This window comes from Ipomoea nil, unplaced genomic scaffold (genome assembly GCF_001879475.1).
Source record: "Ipomoea nil cultivar Tokyo-kokei standard unplaced genomic scaffold, Asagao_1.1 scaffold2036, whole genome shotgun sequence".
Classification (NCBI taxonomy): Eukaryota; Viridiplantae; Streptophyta; class Magnoliopsida; order Solanales; family Convolvulaceae; genus Ipomoea; species Ipomoea nil.
The window spans coordinates 2950879-2973178 of NW_017618464.1; the positions used below are offsets into that span (position 1 = coordinate 2950879).

At 34.9% G+C, this 22300-nt stretch overlaps 3 protein-coding genes across 8 annotated transcripts; all 3 read left to right on the forward strand.

The window, feature by feature from the left end:
- Window positions 1-553: 553 nt before the first annotated feature.
- On the forward strand, window positions 554-4925 carry LOC109148141. Of its 6 annotated transcripts, none has more exons than XM_019295949.1 (8): window positions 555-753; window positions 1200-1350; window positions 1449-1560; window positions 1654-1736; window positions 2545-2608; window positions 2714-2831; window positions 3630-3784; window positions 4600-4925. In XM_019295949.1, the coding sequence occupies exons 2-8, from the start codon at window positions 1223-1225 to the stop codon at window positions 4711-4713; spliced, it is 774 nt and encodes a 257-aa protein (XP_019151494.1). In that variant the 5' UTR covers window positions 555-753; window positions 1200-1222; the 3' UTR covers window positions 4714-4925. The 6 variants fall into 6 exon arrangements, with proteins under 6 accessions (XP_019151492.1, XP_019151494.1, XP_019151496.1 ...); XM_019295951.1 differs by having other exon boundaries at window positions 555-714; window positions 1425-1560; XM_019295950.1 differs by having other exon boundaries at window positions 555-714; window positions 1444-1560.
- Window positions 4926-8498: 3573 nt separating this feature from the next.
- LOC109147801 lies at window positions 8499-9043 on the forward strand. Its single transcript, XM_019295458.1, has 2 exons — window positions 8499-8865; window positions 8961-9043. The coding sequence occupies exons 1-2, from the start codon at window positions 8499-8501 to the stop codon at window positions 9041-9043; spliced, it is 450 nt and encodes a 149-aa protein (XP_019151003.1).
- Window positions 9044-17841: 8798 nt separating this feature from the next.
- On the forward strand, window positions 17842-21421 carry LOC109148142 (nucleoside diphosphate kinase 3-like). The gene is made up of 7 exons (XM_019295953.1): window positions 17842-18081; window positions 18693-18827; window positions 20258-20295; window positions 20385-20435; window positions 20532-20699; window positions 20794-20906; window positions 21048-21421. The coding sequence occupies exons 1-7, from the start codon at window positions 17991-17993 to the stop codon at window positions 21169-21171; spliced, it is 720 nt and encodes a 239-aa protein (XP_019151498.1). The 5' UTR covers window positions 17842-17990; the 3' UTR covers window positions 21172-21421.
- The last annotated feature ends 879 nt before the right edge of the window (window positions 21422-22300 follow it).

Sequence of the window (22300 nt, forward strand, 5' to 3'; positions counted from 1 at the left end):
GCGATGTACTTTGTGGTTAAGAGCATAATAATGTAGCGCTGAGATCCATCAATAATAATAATAATATTAATTTGCTTGGTTGGCGTGAGTGGCCGTGCACTCTTATCACTTAAGATAAGTCGGGAGTTCGAACTCCCTCTCGTATGGAAAAACAAATCTGGCCAGCACTTTGCCCCTTAATTGGACCGGTCCGGTGTAATAGTGGATTAGTCAGAGTATAGTACGAGCTTAAAAATGTCTCTTATAGTTAGGGCTTACTCAGGACATCTGACCAAAAAAAATATTATTATTATTATTAAGATGTACTTGTACAAATTTTGTTGTGTTCCGGGACCGAAATTGCATACTTGTATGCTAAGGAAAAAGAAACAAATGGGAGCAAGATTACAAGATATTATCCTCAAAGCTTCAACAAATAGCCAGCGACCAAACGTCTGTCTATAGTTTTATACTTTTATACACCAAAATAGGGACAGAATGGTAATTCCTCAGCAACTACTTGGCCGAAACAAATACGTAACAGAAAACATATAAACCAATTAATTAATTAATTAAACAAGCTGTTAGTCTAGGGGTTTACCAAACTTGACATATCATTGCATTCGTACATTTTCGCTCTGTCATCTCGTGAAACAGCAATCCCCCAACACGAACCTTCATCACCTGCTCTCCTTCTCAACTACAAACTCTTCCCGTCGACAGACCGCCGAAGAGGTTTGGTCAATCCCTCCGAAACCTTGTTTCTCAAATTATGTAATTTTTAGCAACTTTGATCCTGCACTGTGTGTTGTTTCCTTCTTCTTCTCTTGTGTTTTTACAGAAATCAGTCAGTTTGCGTTGGTTGGAAGTGCGAATGCCTAGTAGAATCCATTTAATAGTTTGCTTAGTTGTGTTTGCGTAAATAGTTACTTTAGCTGAGCTATAGGTTTTGTTTGATCAGATTCTTAATGGCATACATAGAGCCTTTACAGTGATTAATATTGTTGTTGTGTTGTTTCTATTGTTGTTATTCTGGTTTGATTAAGCAATTGATCTCACAGGGAAATAGTTGTGATAAAGCTTAGATGAATGCGATCTGCCAAAGTCGAATTTCATTCTAGATCATGCATTCATGCTAGTTCTGTTTGGTAATTTACTTTGAGAATGGTGAAGTTTGGTGCTTTCTGGGTGTTTTATACTAGTTTTCTTGATTCTTCTAGGTATCTAAGTAAGCATTAGCTTCATGGGCGATGGTCCTCGTGGAATAGAAGTTTTCCCTGACCATTTTCAAGCTTCAATGCCTGGTGCAGACTCTCCTCAAACCCCAACTGTATCCACGCCTTTGAGAAATAGCTACGATAACTCTTTTAGGTATATATATCATCTTGAAAGAAAATTTCAGAAGTCGAATAGATGGCATGTATTTTTAATTGATTTTAGATAAGCTCCTGTGTCTTTTATTAGCATAGGTCGTGCAGCGGATCGTGGACCCGGAGTAAGTTAAAAAGCACAGTATCAATGCTGAGGTTACTGAGCTTACGAAGATTGCCTTGGGTAGCTGACACAGATGGCCAGGAAAAGGTTGATGCTATTGCCTTGTTATGCACCATTTTTCTGATATTTCAATTTGTAGATGTAAATTGTAATAACTATTGTTACTGTTTTGAAGTGCAGGTGGTTTTGAGTGCAGTAGAGGTAGCGTCTCTTCGATCTGAAATCAATGATTTAGAAGAAAGAGAGTCGCACTTGAAAGCTCAGTAAGGAAGATTTTGTCTCTTCAGATTATACAAGCTTCCATTTTCCCACAGAATTGTCCTTGTTTTTCATTCTTCTTCAACATTTGCTCCTTGGATTCCTCGTGCATTTGAGACTCTCTTCTCATTAGCTTTAGTTTTGTCATTGGAACTGGTATCTGAATCTGTATGTGTTGGGGAACAACCCAAGTTCCCCCTTTCTAAATTGTGAAATGTCTGCCCTCTCTTCTCTTGGTTTTTCCTTTTTAGGTTTCACATAATTTTGGTGTAGAAGCTCTTAAATGTTTACGTACTCAGAGCACTAAGACCTCTAACAAAGTAACATATCACCCTAACTGGCGTAACATCTCATCATGAGGCTGAGTATGGTCTGGCACTTATATAAAAATCCATTTAGGTCCTTAACCCCTGGTTGATCACAGCATCACCGATATGTCTGTATGTCTGTATCTCTTTTTCCTTCTGGTTGTGTATTGGGATTTGCTGGATGTGGATACCTTAATTTGCCTTGAATATTGTTTTCCTAGTCTGTGGTGCTTTTAGACTTGTCTAAAAAATATTTTGTTAGATCACAAAAATCTGATACTGTTATTACTTATTAGCAAAAATTTGACTTGCCTTTTGGTAGAAGAATCATGTTGCTAAGAGTTCTCTTTTAACCCAAATTAAACCACTCTTCAATTTTCTTGCTTCTTGAGTTAGAACCTTTTTAATGCCATTCTAAGCTAATCCATTTTTGTGTCCCGATTTTCTAACCTGTAGTTCTGTACAGGATTATGTGATCAAAGCTAATGAATTTTATTCTGTGCAGATTAGAACATGTAGATGAGATATTACGATCTGCTCGTCTCTCTGGATACCTTTACATGAGAATGGTACTGCCTACTTCCATTATTGTATTTCCCAGTGTTGTCCCCTGATCTAGTCTATTCTGTGAGTTTCACTCTCTCAATTGACCTTTTCTGGTATCTTTTTGATAGAGATGGGCAGCATTACCTGGAGAACTTCCTCCACTTGATGATGCTGAAGTTGATGACTGGGTTCCTAGATTTGTTGTCCTCCATGGATCTTGTCTATACCTGTATATGTTGTCTACTGGTAACGGATCTGTCTTTTGGTTTTCCATGTCTTTTTTGCGCTTAGATAGTTAGTATAATGTATACAGTGTACTCCACTTCTCTCATTCTATTGATTTAAAAAATTTTAAGTGATTTTTCAGTCAATGGATCTTTACTTCAATCAATAATTATGCTGAGGATTGCTTTATGGTTATATTGACCTGTGAAGTTACTTATTTGATTCATGGGTTTAGCTATCAGGAATGGGAATCAAAGTCATTGTTATTGTCTGGTTGACAGGTTTTTAGAACACTACTATGGGATTTGATTACCCCCATAATTAGAAAACTCATTCCATAATAAAATAAGGGTTTCAACACTACCAAAAAAAAAATAAGGGTTTCATTCCATTATTTCCCCTCCTAATTGGTAATTTGATTTTTAAGTTTAGAATAGTGCTTTTAGTTTTTTGTTTTTATTTTTTTTGTTCATATTGGTGTTTTGGATGTTTTTATATTAGAATAAATTGTCTTGATTTTTTGTTTTTGTATTTTCAAAACCTTTATTCCCATTATAGGATCATACATAACCAAACAATAATATTGGTAATCATTCCAATTCCACCTTACTACCAAACATGCAAAATATTTTCACCAAAACCCATTACCATTACCAAGTATTTGATTCCCATTCCCATGTGTGAACCAAACACACCCTTAATGATGCTCTTGCCAATAGTTGTGTGGTTTCATTTACAAATGCAACTATTTTCACTGCTGTGGAATTTATTCCCACCTGAAATAGCTGAACAGTAATGAACCTAAAACAAACTTTGCAGATTTGAGTCCTCAGGACTCCACCATGCTGTCAGATATTGTTGAAGTTGGTCCACTTCCTTGTCTCACACGAGAAGGTGAGGAAGCTCAGCATTGCTTTTATATTTTAACCCGTCAAGGGTTGCGATACGAGTGCTCCAGTACTTCCAGAATACAGGTACTCTCTCAACACACCTCATGTTTTCTCGATTAGTGTCTCATGGAGTTATCCTTCCATTGGGGATTCATGAATAAACGAAATAAATACGTGTCTGTGATACCTCACCTTCAATCACAAGAAATTAAAGAAAAAGGTCCTTATGTCCAGTATGCATGCTTTAAATTCTCTATGTGCCTGGATTTCTGAAGTTGATACAATGATACTACAGTACTATAATCGCATCACTATACAATTTATGCCACACTTTGTTTTACCAAAATCAATTTCAGAAAGTGCTCTTAGAACCCAAACTCTTTAAGATATACACCATGGTTGAAAAAATCGCTAGGCGCCCGTGTATTTTTTATTTTTTTTTTAATTTGTTTATTTTTTTTTTTAATTTTTTAGCACTTGATCATTACTCTGTATAAATTATTTAATACTAAAATATTAAATATTAACCTAAAAAACATTTAGAGTTTGAACAATTTAGGGTTATTTCGTTCAAAACGATGTCTTTTTTAGTGAAATAACCCATTTAAAAAAGTAGGGAACAGTAGCTAATCGGCCGACTAGGCGACCTAGTCGGCATCTATGAGGCCTAGGCGGCCAGCCGCCTAGACCACCGATTATGGTGATACGCTAGGCGGCTGGCCAACGCCTAGCACATAGACTCCGACTAATTGGTGCCTAGGTGAGATTTTTGCAACACTATACACATTAAACTCCTTGCCACAGACCATCTCATCCTATTAAAAATGAGGTATGCAATTTCAATAATTGTTTGCTGCTGCCCTCTGCTAGCTGTCATAGCTCTATATTCTCATTTCCAGGTAGATGCATGGTTGGCATCATTGCAGGCTGATTGCAATCTGGGGTCGAAATCAACACCGCTGAACGAGTCTGGCAAGCCACAGCCGACCTCTTCTCAGGCTTCAAACTGTTAACCTGTAAATTTGTCTCGCCCCATGCAAATGAGTGCATATAGATTTGAACGTTTGATAATAATCTTAAGACAACATTTTGTGCGGTTGTGTACATAGTAAACTAGATTGACAAGCTGCTTTGTACTTTTACATTCCACTGGAAAACAATACCAAGTGGATGTTGCTAAGGAAATTAATTAGCCATTCACCTTTCAGTTTGAACTAACTGTGTACATCGTTGTTGGCTTTTACTAATTAGAATGAATCCAAATGGACCAGAACTCGATAACAAACAATTGTCTGTACTAGAATTGGGATATGTTTTTGTAATTATCAAAATGCTCACATTATTTTTATGACTTAATTCCATTTTTTGTCCTAGATTTATAGGTGATATTTCACTTTTAATCTTTTTTTTTTTTTTTTTCAAAACATTCCCTTGGTCCTAGTATTATTGTGGCATATCCTTATATTTAACGTCATTTTAACGATTTTATTGACGTAAGACCAAAAATTTCTGTCACAATAATATTAGGTCTAAAAGTGATGTCACAAAATATTAAGATCAAAGGACAATGTTCAGGGTAGCTCAACTGGCAAATGAGCTCTCTTTGTGAGGGAGAATTCCGGGAAAACTCGGGTTCGATTCCCATAAGTGGCGATTCCCTTTGGGCCAGCTTCTGTGCCTCTGGGAGCGAACCGGGTGGACCTGGACCTGGACCGTTAAACGGACAGAGAAATTGTGGTTTACACCAAAAAAAAAAAAAAAAGGACATATAAATCTACCCACCTGGACCGTTAAACGGACAGAGAAATTGTGGTTTACACCAAAAAAAAAAAGGACATATAAATCTACTAGTAAGTGTCCCGTGTCAACAAATGAGCAAATTACACTTTTGGTCCTATGACTATAGGGGGCGTGTTAATTTCGCGACTTTTAAAACTAACAATTTAGTTCTTTAACTATGTTTTTTTAGCAGATTTGGTCCTTCACCGGTGGAAATTAGACGGAAAAATTTAAACCTTTTTAAATTTTTTATTCATGATGGCAAAATAGTCTTTTTACGTAAGCTAATTCTTCTTCTTCACGTTCATGAGCTACGGCTAACAGTTGCCTCTGCTTCCAAGAAAGAACAGCTCCAAGAATTGAAGCCCCAGGTTCAGAAGCAAGGTATGATTTTTATCCTCAGATTTTTCTTCATGTCTACTGCGCATTTTTGGATTCATCTTTCTCAGATCGCACGGTATAAAACTCTATAAGAGATCTAAACTCCCAGTAATATTCTTCTCCCTATTCTAGCCACAACCATCCTCCAAATTCCAGTCACGAGCCCACGACCAAAACATAATTGTAGTATTGGTTGTGATGCTGTGGATGATGATTTATTTATAGTGTTGAAATATGTGTAGATGTTCATGTAAATATTGATTCTGAATTTTAAATCTATCTCCAATCAATTAATGTTACAAACATAACATAATTATTGCAATGTTAATTCTCAATTATGGATCAACAATTATTACTCAAATTAATTTTGTGAATTATCTCATATCCACTAAAATCTTTTTGCTTATTATTCACTTTGATTTTCTTTTCATATTTATTTAATTATTTATGATGATTATCATTTGGGAAAATTTTTCCCTAATCATTTTGCTTTAATATATATAGAGAGATAGAGATAGAGATAGAGATAGAGATATAGAGATAGAGAAGAGAAGATAAGAGAAGAGATAGAGATAATATATATATATATATATATATATATATATATATATATATATATATATATATATATATATATATATATATATAAAATATGAAATATTTTATAAATTAATGATATAGACATGTTATGTTGACTAATTTAATAATTATGTTGATGTTGTTTTGATTTGTAATTAAAATTACATGAATTTATAAAGTAATGTGAATACAATAAATGCTTTCACACTTTGGAGGCTAATCATTTTGCTTTAATATATGGAAAATACTACATAGACTCCAATTTCTGACACTTTTCTTGGGACCCACATGATGAAAAGATCCTATTATTGTTTGCCATGCCAGGGAGTACAAGTGAGAGGGAGTACGAATGTCAGCTGATGAAGAGTGGCGAATGACGTGTTTCTATGGTATCCCTCAGCGTAATTGTAGACGGGACTCGTGGGAGTTGCTCAAAACATTGACTAGAAAGTCCCCACTTCCTTGGGTTGTAATAGGGGATTTTAATGATCTCTTGTTCCAACACGAGAAAAAAGGAAACAATCCACACCCAGAGAGCCTCATCCGCGGGTTTGGGGAAATAGTGGAGGGATGTGGTTTAAGGCAGCTGCCTATGAGTGGACACCAGTATACATGGGAGAAAGCCAGTGGTACGGATCGTTGGGTGGAGGAGAGATTGGACAAGGTTTTGGCGACAATGGATTGGTGTGATGTCAATGGGAGGGTCGAGGTCGAGAATATTCTTACTCGAACTTCGGACCACTCGGCTCTGTTCCTCAATATTAATGCAAAGAATATGCATAGGAGTAGGGTCCCGAGAGGCTTCAGGTTTGAGATGGCGTGGCTACTTGATGAGGGGTGTAGAGATGTGGTGGAGACTGCCTGGCATGATTGGAGGGCAGAGCGGTTGCTGAATTGTCAGCAGCATTGCGGGGACAGGCTGATGCGGTGGGGTGGTGGGCACTTTCATAAATTTGGTGACCGCATCCAGCAACTACGAAAGGAGCAGGGGCTGATCAGAAATAGGAGGGATCCGGCCGCCTTGGCTGAATTCCAACAGTTGAACGACCAGATCTCTCAGTTGGAGGCCCAGGAGGATGTGTTTTGGAGACATCGAGCGAAGCAGCACTGGCTTCGTGGAGCTGATGCGAATACGAAGTTCTACCACAGGTATGCCTCTGCTAGAAAGAAAAAGAATTTTGTTGCTAAACTTAAGAATGATGATGGGGTGTGGGTAGAGAGGAAGGACATGAATGCCGTTATCTTGAATTATTTCAATATGATCTTTACCACTAGTAGTTCTGTGTGTGAGGATCCGTTAATTGATGAATTTGTCCCCCGAGTGACGGATGACCAGAATGATGCACTTTTGCGTCCTTATGTTACGGATGAGGTCAAGGCTGCAATGTTTCCTGATAAGGCACCTGGCCCGGATGGAATGAATTCAGGCTTTTATTAGCAATTTTGGAGTGTAGTGGGAGATGATGTGTCTTCTTTTATTATTAATTGTTTGAATTCAGGCGAGTTTCCCGCTGACTTGAATGATACCAATATTATATTGATCCCAAAGAAGAATGAGCCTCAGAATGTGGCAGATATGAGGCCTATTGCCTTAGGAAATGTTCTGTATAGGGTAATGGCTAAGATGATTGCTAACAGGATGAAGCCACTTATGGGAGACTTAATCTCGGAATCCCAGAGTCCGTTTATTCCTGGCAGGCTTATTACGGATAATATTTTAATAGCAGCTGAGGTGGGGCACTTTCTGAACCGAAAGCAATGTGGTTTGACAGGGTGGGGGCTCTTAAATTGGATATGGCAAAGGCATATGACAGAATGGAATGACCGTTTCTGAAAATGATGCTTGAGGTTATGGGTTTTGATGAGCGGTGGACTAGGCTAATTATGACATGTGTCACCACGGTGTCGTATAATGTTATGGTGAATGGCGTGAGTGGTGGCTGAATTGAACCCACAAGGGGCCTCAGACAAGGGGATCCTCTTTCTCCATATTTATTTATTATTTGCGCTGAAGGATTATCTATGTTATTGCAGAAAGCTCATATAGCAGGATCTATTCATGGGTGCAGAGTGGCAAGGGAGGGCCCCTATCTCACATCTTTTCTTTGCTGACGATAGTTTACTATTCTTTAAAGCAAATATCCAGGAGGCTAGTGTGGTGAAACAATGTTTAGCAAGGTATGAGAAGTTATCTGGTCAACTGGTGAATTATTACAAGTCAAATATTTGCTTTAGCAGGAATACTTTGGAAAATGTGAGGGAAGAGGTGGCGTGGTGTTTGGGTGTAGAACAGGCACAGAATTTTGGAAAATATTTGGGACTACCTTCATTTATAAGGAGGAATAAAATGGTTGTTTTCTCATATGTGGAGGACAAAATCAGACAGAGAGTTAGCTCTTGGAATAAGAAACTGTTATCGCAGGCTGGTAAAGAAGTGCTCTTGAAAAGTGTGGCTCAATCTATGCCAACCTTTTCAATGAGTGTTTTTTTGCTCCTTGATTCGGTTTGCTTATCTATACAGAGAACCATGAACAGATATTAGTGGGGGAAAGGCACAGACAGAGGAATTCATTGGAAAGCATGAGACATGTTATGTATCCTTAAAAAGGTTTGGGGGATTGGGATTTAAGGACTAGCGATGCTAAGAGAGCAGGCTTGGCGTTTTTTTACTGATCCTGATTCCCTGGCTGCGAGAGTATATAAAGCACGGTATTATCCTAAAACCTCCTTTGTTGATGCGACTGTAGGACATAGTCCGAGTTTTTGCTGGCTTGAAAAACAAATAAACAAATAACAAAATAAATAATTAAATAAATAAACAAACATAAAATAAGCTAGAAAATCTCCCCGGCAACGGCGCCAAAATTTGGTGAGCTGTCGTAGGCTTCCAAATTAAAACCTTACAAACGTAGTAGCGGGAGTAAGGATCGATCCCACGAGGAGTAACTAGTATAACTTTTGTGCTCAAATTAAAGGTAGGGGGGTTTGGAATATATCGAGAGTAAAGATAAAATAAAAGAGAATTTAAATAAACAAGAAATTTAATTGAACGAATAAAGCAATGAAAATAATATATCGAAAACACTTAGAATAAGAAACCTTGGTTAGTAAAGATCCACCACCGGAATTCAACACTGATCATTGATTAATAAAGTAATTAATATGCAATTGAATATTTGTCGTGAAATTATTTCATTTCCGTTTTCCCTTAGTTGTAGGTAAATAAAGCACAAGCGGTTTAATTACCCCTAACTACTAAATAACCTAAGACAAGCGCTATAGATTTAATTTAATAGCAGCAATAGGAACTAGGAAAACCGACAAACTAAATAACACAAGCACAAGCGGTTGCATTTAATTTAGGAAAATATTCTACCCGAGACCAATTATCACTAAGCCGTCAATAATTAACCTCAGTTGCTACTGAATATTAGAATAATTTGTAGCACAACATTATCTAATATAGCAAATAATTATATCAAATAAATAACTAGTAGGCCTCCCTAGCAATTAAATGATACAACTATTCAAATAATTTTAGCAGAATATTTAATACTCAAATGCATAGAAACATATATAATAAAAATAAATAAATAATCTTACAGCATAATCAATTCCGGGGCATCAATTCACTAAGCCAAGCTAGAAGAAATTAGCCACGAATGGACATTGGTAACAACTTTAAAGAATAATCGAGAGGGGAAGAATGAACATTTTACAATAGAAAACTCTTACTATTTATAGCATTCTAAAAATAGGCTAAATCAATTTCCTCCACCCAATTCCTACTTTTGTGCTGCACGTACGATGAAGCTTCGCTATTGCCGCATGAATTTGTCCGCTACATTGCTGCATACCACACGATTTTAAGACCAAAACAAACAACATAATTATAGCTTAGTTTTGTCTTTTTTTTTTTTAATAAGACGTGGGCCAATCTAATTTATTTGTAGGTTATTTATAAAATATATATAGATATATGTATTCTTATCTATGATATTCTTATATATAGATGTACGTAGTATGTATTCTTATATATTATATATTATATATTATATATATATATATATATATATATATATATATATATATATATATATAAGAATAGATTATATATTATATATAAAAAGAACTAATTATTAGATAATATTAAATAACCAATGCAAAATTATTATAAAGATGTACCTAAAATATGAGTATAAAATGTGCATATCAAACTCCCCTACACTAAAACGTTTGCTTGTCCCCAAGCAAAAATATTATTTGCGAAGTAAATTAAAATGAAATTCCCAAAACTCATAACATATCATGAACAACAATTTGAAGCACCCTACAATTAATAAGTTAGCATTCCCTATTCAAAAATGGAGAAAACTAAATAAGTAAGCCCTCACAGGAATATCACTCATCACTCAAGTGTTTGATGGGTATAAATTTCACTCAAGTTCATTCCTATAAAATTGATCTACCATAGGCTTGCATATCTTCTCAATCACCACTACAAGAGTCATGCATGACATAAATCATAAGGACTTTTCACAGGTTGTAATGGGGTTAGGGTTAAGGTAGGGAATTTTTAGAAAATTAGCTTAAACAAAAGCTTCAAACTAGAGGAACAAATAAATACAAGTAATCCAACACCCTCAATTTCCAAAAAAAACACATCCCATTGAGGTACAGAATGCTTCCTCAGTATTACCAGAATTTCTCCTTACTTCATTTATTTAGAAGTAACTTCAACTCAAAATCAATTGCTGATTCTTTTTCATTTTTTCATAAATTTTCAGCAATATTCTTCTTTTTCAAACGTATATTCTTCATTTTTCCATTTCATTTTTTTCAATTTTTCATGCTTTTTTTTTTTTTTTTGAATCGTGAACTGCTTCCTCTTTTCTTTTTTCATAGAAGACCAACGACATATTGGCAACGAAGATACAACTCACCTCACTCTCAATCATATTAATAAGAGTAAGTGATCTCCCCCACACTTATCCTTCCCAACCTCACGTAGATTACAAAAATAATCCAAAATTTGCTCCACTAGTTATTCAGCTGGGTGAAGGCATTATTTTAGATATAAAAGGCTTGTAATGTGGTCCAAAATAAAGAAAGGAATGGCCATAAAGCTCAAAGTGGTTAACAAAGGGAAATAAATCATAGGACAAACCGGTTATTTGGCTAGTGAGGCTCAAAGTCAAATAATGGCCTTAATCACATTTGAATCATGCATGGTCAAATTAGCTTTAAAAGAGAATCAAGGCAAGTTCTAGAGAAACAAAATTATGGAAGAAAGCGCACAATAGAAAGAAATTAAGACCGAAGTGTCAGTCAGTGGTTCAAAACACTCACAAGTTTATTGCTTACTTAATATAGCCACTAAATATCAAACAAGAGATGCTAACAAACTAATCACAACTTGCCAAACTATTTATTCAATCATGTTATGCATTCCAAGAAAGAAAAAAAATATTATTTTTCAAAATAATACTTATTTTGCATAAAATATTAATAAAATATTTTTTGAAAATTATGAAATAAGAAAACAAATAATAATAAAAATTTGTTTGACATAAGCAAACAAAGAATAAAACTAAATTAAGTAAACAAATAATAAAACTAAATCTCCTCCCCCACACTTATTATCAACATTGTCCCCAATGTTGAATAAAAACATGCAGAAAAAGGGTTATTGAATGAGAATAGGGAAAAAAAATAAAATAAAATAAAATAAAAATGGAACAAACACACCTTAGGTTGCCTCCCAAGCAGCGCCTTTGTTTATCGTCGTTGGCTCGACTTATGATATATCTTTAAATTTCCATCGTCTTTTTGAGTACCTTCGATGATTATGAGTATTCAAAAAAACAGCCCCTTCATGCAGATTAGGACTCAAAGATGATTTATTATTTGGTTCTTCTTTATTTTCAATAGAAGCAATTGCATTAAATTTAACAAGTTTCAAGGAATCAACAAAAATTGCAAAATTATCATCACTAGGAGATTTCATGGTATCATAAATATTAAAGTTCACAAATTTACCATTAGACTCCATTGTAAGCATGCCACTATGAATATCAATTTTCGTTTTTGCGGTTTTTAAAAATGGTCTTCCTAACAAAATATGAGAAATTTGATTATTATTTTCCATATCAAGGACATAAAAATCAGCAGGAAAAACCAAGTTATTAACTTTAACAAGCAAATCCTCAACCACACCCCTAGGATATGTAGTAGATCCATCAGCCAATTGAATTACTATACTAGATTTATTCAGGGGTCCAAGATTTAAAGAAGCATACACAGGATATGGCATAACATTAATAGAAGCTCCTAAATCTAACATAGCATTTTCAAGTTTAACACCACTTATCATGCACGGAATAGTAAACATACCTGGGTCTTTGCACTTTTCAGGAAGATTGCCTTGACTAGCCATAGAGACATTCTCTTGCACTTTCACTTCTTCAACTCCTTTATTTGGTTTCTTTTTCAATGTGCATACCTCTTTTAGAAAATTTGCATAGCGAGGTATCTTTTTCATAGAATCTAAAAATGGTTTATTAGCCTCACATTCACGAAATGTCTCATATAAATCATTATTTGAGTTTCCTCTTATTGGTTCCAAAAGAGCTTGAGGAAAAGGAGGTACTGGTTCATAATCAGAAAAAGAAGAAAGGTTACCTTGGGACTTCTCTTTATTGGCAATGTCACCTGCACTTATTTCCTTGTCTAAATCAACATTCTTTTCCAGCGATATACTTCCCACAGTAATTGCACTTACATTCTCTTTAGGATTAACGATCGTTTGAGAGGGTAATTTGCCAGAGCTCTGTGCTTCCAACCGACTTACCGTAGTTGCTAGTTGGCCCACTTGCCTTTCTAAGTTTTGAATACTAACCTTTGTTTCTTGAATACGAGCTCTTGTCTCTTGTTGGAATAGTTGTGTTTCTTGTTGAAACTGCAAAGTGTTAGTAGCAAGAGATTTAACAATATCTTCTAGATTCGTACCTGAGCTAAAGTTTTGGGTCGGTTGTTGTCTCGAAGGAAATGGTTGTCTGTACTGCTGAAAAGTGGAACGATTCTGAACAAACTGGTTCCCTTGTGAGTTCCCATAGCTAAGGTTTGGGTGATCCCTCCATCCAGGATTATATATATTGGAAAACGGATCATACTTACCTTGAGGTTGTCCAGGAAAACCTCCAGCCATGTTGACTTGCTCAATAGGTTCTTCTTGAAGAGTTGGGCAGGCATCAGTTTGGTGCCCAACTACCGAGCAAATTCCACATGCTTTTACAGTTTGCATATTGCCTACTGCTAATTGACGAACAAGAGTAGTTAAACCAGTAATTTGTTGTTCAAGAGCAGAAATATTTACCTCATTCACTTGCTTAGGCGGTTGGACAAGTCTATTGCCAAATTGTTGAGAATTTGCAGCCATGTTTGCAATTAGGGTTCTTGCAGCGTCTGGTGTCTTGTCAACTAACGCACCACCGCTTGCGGCATCAATCATGCTTCTATCCATTGGGAAAAGTCCTTCATAAAAGTATTGAATGAGTAATTGATCACTAATTTGATGGTGTGGGCAGCTTGCACATAGTTTCTTGAAACACTCCCAATATTCATACAATGACTCTCCATTGTTTTGCCTTATACCACAAATTTCCTTTCTAATGTTGGCCGCCCTTGAAGCTGGGAAATATTTTTCAAGGAACGCTGTCTTTAAGTTATTCCATGTGGTGATGCTCCCAGAAGATAGATAGTATAGCCAATCCTTCGCTGAATCTTTCAACGAAAAGGGAAAGGCTCTCAACTTGATTTGTTCTTCAGTAACCCCTGTGGGTTTCATACTCGAACACACCACATGAAATTCCTTTAAGTGTTTGTGCGGATCTTCACCTGCAAGTCCATGAAAAGAAGGCAAAAGATGAATTAACCCAGATTTTAGTTCAAATTGTATATTAGCATCCAGAGCGGGAAAAGTAATGCATAAAGGTTGCTGATCCAAATTTGGAGCTCCAAGCTCTTTTAAAGTCCGATTTTGAGCCATGGGTTCCTCTTCTAAATCAGAATTGGTAGAATCGGTAGCCAGATCACTAAACTCTAATTTTCTCAAAGCTTGTTTCTTCCACCTGCGTATAGTTCTTTCAATTTCCGGATAGTACGGCAAGAGTTCTTGATTAGCAGATCGAGTTATAGGCATAAACAAAAAGAAAATATATTTTGATTTGCACTTATGTAAAAGTAATGAAAGAAAAGAAAATTATTATTTTTATTTTCGTTTGGGACAAATTGAAAAACAAATAAACAAATAACAAAATAAATAATTAAATAAATAAACAAACATAAAATAAGCTAGAAAATCTCCCCGGCAACGGCGCCAAAATTTGGTGAGCTGTCGTAGGCTTCCAAATTAAAACCTTACAAACGTAGTAGCGGGAGTAAGGATCGATCCCACGAGGAGTAACTAGTATAACTTTTGTGCTCAAATTAAAGGTAGGGGGGTTTGGAATATATCGAGAGTAAAGATAAAATAAAAGAGAATTTAAATAAACAAGAAATTTAATTGAACGAATAAAGCAATGAAAATAATATATCGAAAACACTTAGAATAAGAAACCTTGGTTAGTAAAGATCCACCACCGGAATTCAACACTGATCATTAATTAATAAAGTAATTAATATGCAATTGAATATTTGTCGTGGAATTATTTCATTTCCGTTTTCCCTTAGTTGTAGGTAAATAAAGCACAAGCGATTTAATTACCCCTAACTACTAAATAACCTAAGACAAGCGCTATAGATTTAATTTAATAGCAGCAATAGGAACTAGGAAAACCGACAAACTAAATAACACAAGCACAAGCGGTTGCATTTAATTTAGGAAAATATTCTACCCGAGACCAATTATCACTAAGCCGTCAATAATTAACCTCAGTTGCTACTGAATATTAGAATAATTTGTAGCACAACATTATCTAATATAGCAAATAATTATATCAAATAAATAACTAGTAGGCCTCCCTAGCAATTAAATGATACAACTATTCAAATAATTTTAGCAGAATATTTAATACTCAAATGCATAGAAACATATATAATAAAAATAAATAAATAATCTTACAGCATAATCAATTCCGGGGCATCAATTCACTAAGCCAAGCTAGAAGAAATTAGCCACGAATGGACATTGGTAACAACTTTAAAGAATAATCGAGAGGGGAAGAATGAACATTTTACAATAGAAAACTCCTACTATTTATAGCATTCTAAAAATAGGCTAAATCAATTTCCTCCACCCAATTCCTACTTTTGTGCTGCACGTACGATGAAGCTTCGCTATTGCCGCATGAATTTGTCCGCTACATTGCTGCATACCACACGATTTTAAGACCAAAACAAACAACATAATTATAACTTAGTTTTGTCTTTTTTTTTTTTTTACTAAGACGTGGGCCGATCTAATTTATTTGTAGGTTATTTATAAAATATATATAGATATATGTATTCTTATCTATGATATTCTTATATATAGATGTACGTAGTATGTATTCTTATATATATATTATATATATATATATATATATATATATATATATATTATATTATATAAGAATAGATTATATATTATATATAAAAAGAACTAATTATTAGATAATATTAAATAACCAATGCAAAATTATTATAAAGATGTACCTAAAATATGAGTATAAAATGTGCATATCAATAAACAATTTAAAAAGGTTTAAGTTTTTTCGGCCAATTTCCACCGGTGTTTTGGCCAGAATGACCAACTCTGCTAAAAAAAATATAATTAAAGGACTAAATTGTTAGTTTTAAAAGTCATTGAGCGAAATTAACACGCCCCTTATAGTCATAGGACCAAAAGTATAATTTGCTCATTTGTTAAATTAATAATAGTCTGTGCATCGCACGGGACACTTACTAGTATTTTATAAATTAATGATATAGACATGTTATGTTGACTAATTTAATAATTATGTTGATGTTGATTTGATTTGTGATTAAAATTACATGAATTTATAAATTAATAATGTGAATACAATAAATGCTTTCACACTTTGAAGGGAAAAATTTTTCCCTAATCATTTTGCTTTAATATATAGAGATAGAGATAGAGATAATGATAGAGATAGAGATATAGAGATAGAGATAGAGATAGAGAGATCGAGATAGAGATGACAAAAATTATAATTAACTCTATTTTTATCTTTGAAAAAAGGCATTGTACACAAGATCTATGACTAAGATAGTTTTTAGGTCAATGTATCTTAGATATTCTTTCCCATAATTGAGTGGTGAAACAACTCAAACAAGATGTAACTTTTACTTGATTGAAGATCTATTCTCCTGCTTAGTGCTTACCTTAGTTTACAGTTTACCCTTCAACTAACAATCATTTTTATAAACAGATAATAATCTCTCATATCTAAATCAGTTTTATATGAAATATTTACATCCTCCCACATGCTCTGTCGGGTCGGAATGTGTGGGGTCCTTAGAGTTGGGGATTCAAACTTTTGGAGTAAGTTTTATATGAAATATCCCATAGAGATCTTTAATTTATTGCTACTAATATTAATCGATACCCAAATCCTAATTTGAAGTGAAAAAATTCATTACAATTTGTTTTTAAAGACATGTTCACACCATCTTAAAACATATAAAATAAAAACAAATTTATTGTCAGTTGTTAATTGTATCTTGTAATCATTTATTCATGAAATTTTGTGATTACCAAATCAATTATCTAACCATTCAAGTGTAATTGCCTATGTTTACAAGTACAAATGAAAACAAATATCATTTGGTAACATTTCTACTTCATATTTTATAAGAGGGAGAAGGTAGGAAAACCATTTAAATAACTTTTGTTTAGGACTATCTTGATAACCACGTAACCTAACCGCGTAACCCAACAGGGTAGTTCAAGTGGCAAATGAATTTTCTTTGTGATGAAAAATTTTGAAATTATTTGGGTTCAATTTTCACAATTGATGATTCCCTTTGGACCAGTCTCGTGCCTCCGGAAGCGAACGGAATTAGCCGGATGAATCTAACGGACAAAGAAACACTTGAACCACCTCTTGATTTACATACACACACACAAAAAAAAAAAAAAAAAAAAAAAAAATCTTGATAACCACGTGATTCACATTTCATCTTAAAAAGCGTGAAAAACAAAGGCACGACGTCGTTGCCGTGTTCCCACGCAAAACGTTGCTTTAATCCGTTAACGAATCGGATACATTCCAGGCCTTTAGGAGCTTCAACTTTGGATTTTACCCAGCCCAACTTCGATGATGGGCCGAACGTACAACTCGAGATCCACAAGGTACAAATCTCTCATAAAGCGTAAAACATCAGCCGACATCACATACATTTACCCTACTCAAAAAGTTGCTACTCATTTATATTATCATCATATTCTCTCCGCTTTACATTTCCATTCCTATCTCCATCGAAGTTAACGAGAGCTCGCATCGTTTTGCTCTTGTCTTCTCTGTTGAGTTTTGATCGAAAATTCTCGAAGATGAGCTCACAGATTTGCAGATCTGTTGCTTCGCGAGCTGCCAGGTCTATTCTCTCTGCTTACTCCAAGCAGAGCTCTCGTTCCATTTCCGGTAATTTTCTCATATCGTTATCAAACTGAACGTCACATTTGCGGTTTCCAAGGCATTTTTTTAAAGAATCTACTGTTTAGAACTGTCAAGTATGTAGTAGTGCGGAGAAATTGATAGATTTGACTTTGAAATGGTTGGTGGAGATATAATATATCGGAGACTACACGTGTCATTGATCTTATAATTTTAGTATTATGCTTTGTTTTCTCTCAATTATTTCTTCATCATTTTATGCTTCTGTGTGCTAATCTTGTGTTCAATTATCCTGAAAAATCTTTTATTTTGCCTTATGATTACTGTGAAATCATTGGTGGAGATATAATATTAATTATATCGAAGAGGACACGTGTCATTAATCTCATTATTTTAGTATTATTATACTTGTTTTTTTCTCTCAATGATTTCTTCATCATTTTATGCTTCTGTCTGCTAACTTTGTTTTTCAGTTATCATGAAATGTTTATGTTTATGTTTATTTTGCTTTAATGATTAGAGAGGAAAATGGATGGTTTGCTTGTTTTTGCATTTAGTTTTAATTTAATAATTATAAGTGAGGAAAAAAGAAAGGTCTTTTGCAATGTATATGTTCTTCTGAAGCATGATAATTGCAGGAGGGCGAGCAGCTGCTGCTGCTGCTACTGTTTCTCTCAGAGGAGTTGTGCCTTCTCTAGCTGCCTACGGTAGGGAAGAGTCTGCAAATGCCTCTAGAGCTTGGATTTCTGGTCTCTTTGCTCTTCCTGCGGCAGGTCAGTATTATTGTGTGGAAGTTGTATTCAACATTAATTGGGGAAATGTTTAACCTACTGTTTGTAATGTGTCTTGTATCTTTTTTGTTCATCTCAAAAGAAACATCATTTCAATTTACTTGTTCATATGGCTTCTACTCGTTCTTTGTCTGACCTTATTTAAGGGCGTGAATCTAAGCATCTTTGAAGAGCTTGCTTTTGCATAGTAGACTTGCATTTTTATTTTTTTTAATAATAATAATGCTTAAATCATTATTGAAACGAAAGTATTGGTTGGGCTGTTTATTATGTTTATCCTTTTATAAATGTGAATATGGAGTGAATTGGAATAAAGAAGATGTTAAATAAGAAGAAAGCTTAAGCTAATCCAATGATTATCACAGAGGTATCTACAAGTACTTATACAAGCTAATCTGACCACTTCATATACCCAAAATCCCTTCATGTTTCTAGCGTCCCCTTCATATTCCTTTCACACACCCTCAATTTGGAGTGTAGATGTCGATCATGCACAATATGTTATTGTTTCCCTTAGTAAACAATCAACCAATTGTACCAACATTAGCAGATTATATACCAACATTAGTTCACATTATTTGAGTGAAAGTGCAATGTTCACATCTTGCATTGGATATTGCTACAACATTCTGCTTCTTGTTTTGCCATGATACCAAGTTTTGACCTATAAAAATACAACATATTGTAGCTTATCTTCTGCCATTTTAGTGGTCCTGCCAAATAATACTTCAATACACTTATGCCCATGATTCTAACATAAATCCTTTCCCTGGTGCGCCTTTAGATATCTCACAATTCGAATTACTGGAGCCGCTCTGGAACATTTCATTGGGGCTTCTATAAACTGGCTTACCACAACTTGTAGGAAAAGCAATATCTGGACAGCAACAGATCATTCAACTTACCGACTAGTCTTCCATATCTTATGCCTCTCCCTTACCAGTTGATAATCAAGTCCACAGGACCTTAACACAGCTTTGTCCCAAATAATCCAATATTTTCAAGTAGGTCCATCAGAAGAATATTCCTTTCTTGGGTCAAGTGACTTCAATGTCCTCAAGCCCTTACTCCTTAGTATGATTGTATGAACCCTTCTTTGTGAGAAGAATATCCCTTTCTTGGGTCAAGTGACTTCAATCTCCAAAAAGTACTTCAATGTCCTCAAGTCCTTGGTATGAAATTTTACCTGAAGAAATAAGTAAAGAGATAAAGGAAAGAAGAAAGCTAATTTTAAGGCATCAAACTGACCATCTTAAAAGCTATCCAGCAAGTGCCTCCATTTATTATACTTCATATAAAGCATACTCATTTACTTGTTAATATTCCTTTCCGATATAGTTGCTTGAAATTTTCATTAGAGCTCTAATTTTAACACTCATCTCTTTTGGTGTGGTGTTGCCTTTCTTTATCAGCTTACATGCTCCAGGAGCAAGAAGCATGTGCTGCTGAGGTAGCTCTTGTTTTTCCAAATTTATTAGCATGCTGTCTCTTGATTATAATTCCAGGATTGGCTGATAGTAACATTTTTTATTTTTCAAGATGGAGCGCACCTTTATAGCAATCAAGCCTGATGGAGTGCAGAGGGGCCTGGTATGATACGAATTTTCAGTGTCCACTCAAGCACACAAAGAATGCTTATGCACGTCCTTAATTCTTCTCTGTTATCTGATGGAATTTTGGTTTTAGATTGCAGAGATAATATCCCGTTTTGAGCGCAAGGGTTTCAAACTTGTTGGAATAAAAATTTTGGTACCTTCCAAGGACTTTGCCCAGAAGCATTATCATGATCTCAAGGAAAGACCTTTCTTCAATGGTTTATGCGACTTCCTTAGCTCTGGCCCTGTTATTGGAATGGTTAGGAAATTTTTCTATTCACGAGTTCAACCAACCTGCATGGTAGTATGAACTATGAAATAGATTTTTAGTGCTGATGTTGTTGATCTTGTAGGTTTGGGAAGGTGAAGGTGTGATAAAATATGGTCGTAAGCTTATTGGAGCCACAGATCCACAAAAATCTGAACCCGGAACTATCAGAGGTGACTTAGCCGTTGTAGTTGGAAGGTATAATCTACTACGGATTTATAACTTCAGTTTCAATTCTTTTAATGGATTAATTGATTACTATGCTTGCATTTAACTCCCAAATGCCATAAAACTGTTTTGCAGCTAGCTCTGAATAGTAATATATTTTGTTCTTTGCAGGAATATCATCCATGGTAGCGATGGCCCTGAGACTGCAAAGGATGAAATCGCCCTATGGTTCAAACCAGAAGAGTTGGTAAATTACACGAATAATGCAGAGAAGTGGATATATGGTGATAACTGACCAACACATTTTCTTTAACTAGAGCAGCAAACAATTCACATTCACTTCCAAAATTACTATAAAGAGTGGAAGACGCATAATTATCAAAATAATATGTTTCGTTAAGTTGGGGAAGAACATTTCTCCCTTCAAACTATTATTTACTTATTGTTTGGAACTATGTCATCCTTCCAATAATACATATATGTCATCCTTCCAGCCCAGTCGACTGCATTCTTATTGGGTAAATAAATTGGTTTGGTTTTGGGTATATGCCATAAGTTTGATCAGGGACAGAAGTTGAAAGAGCATCGTAACAATCAGAGAAGCAGGAATGAGCTCTTCCTGTCTCCCTCTCAGATTTTGGAAATTTATAATACCATAAATCACTCTCTTTTTTAAAATGATCTTGTAGTCTAGCGGCACGAAATAGTTCTCTCAAAAGTCTTGAAGTTGAGGAAAGTTCAAAATAAAGATGGTCATCAAAAGGAGATTGGAAAGCAAGACATGGAATTAGGAAATTAGCCTAACTTTTATCTACAATGGTCTAATTGAGATGATTCAAGTTGCACAGGAAAGCTAATTCATAAGGCTACAACTTTTATTAAGAGATAAAATTTTAAATTTGAAATTAAAATGTTAAAAAATCAGGGTAAATATGAATCAGTGAATATTTCTCTTCTTAATTCCTATATATATATGTATATATTCATCCAATAATCCAAGAGAGAAAGGGATCGGATAATATTTCTCTTCCTAATTCCTATATATGTGTATATATTCATCCAAGAGAGAGAGGGATCGGATTTTATTTTTTTAACTTGAAATCCACCATTCAATCTTCCGACTAACAACACGATTATGTGCATTTGTTATTTTTATTTAGGTGGTTTTTACGATCCTATATATATGTGTATATATTCATCCAAGAGAGAGGGATTTCATTTCTTAAACTTGAAATCCACCATTCAATCTTCCGACGACTAACAACACGATTATGTGCATTTGTTATTTTTATTTAGGTGGTTTTTACGATGGTGTGTGTATGGTGCGGTATGGCATGTGCAAGTTACTGTGCCACGGACTTTGCATGACATTGTTACTACGGAGTATTTTTTTTTTTTTTGTTTTAAAAATTGTTATCTGTTGT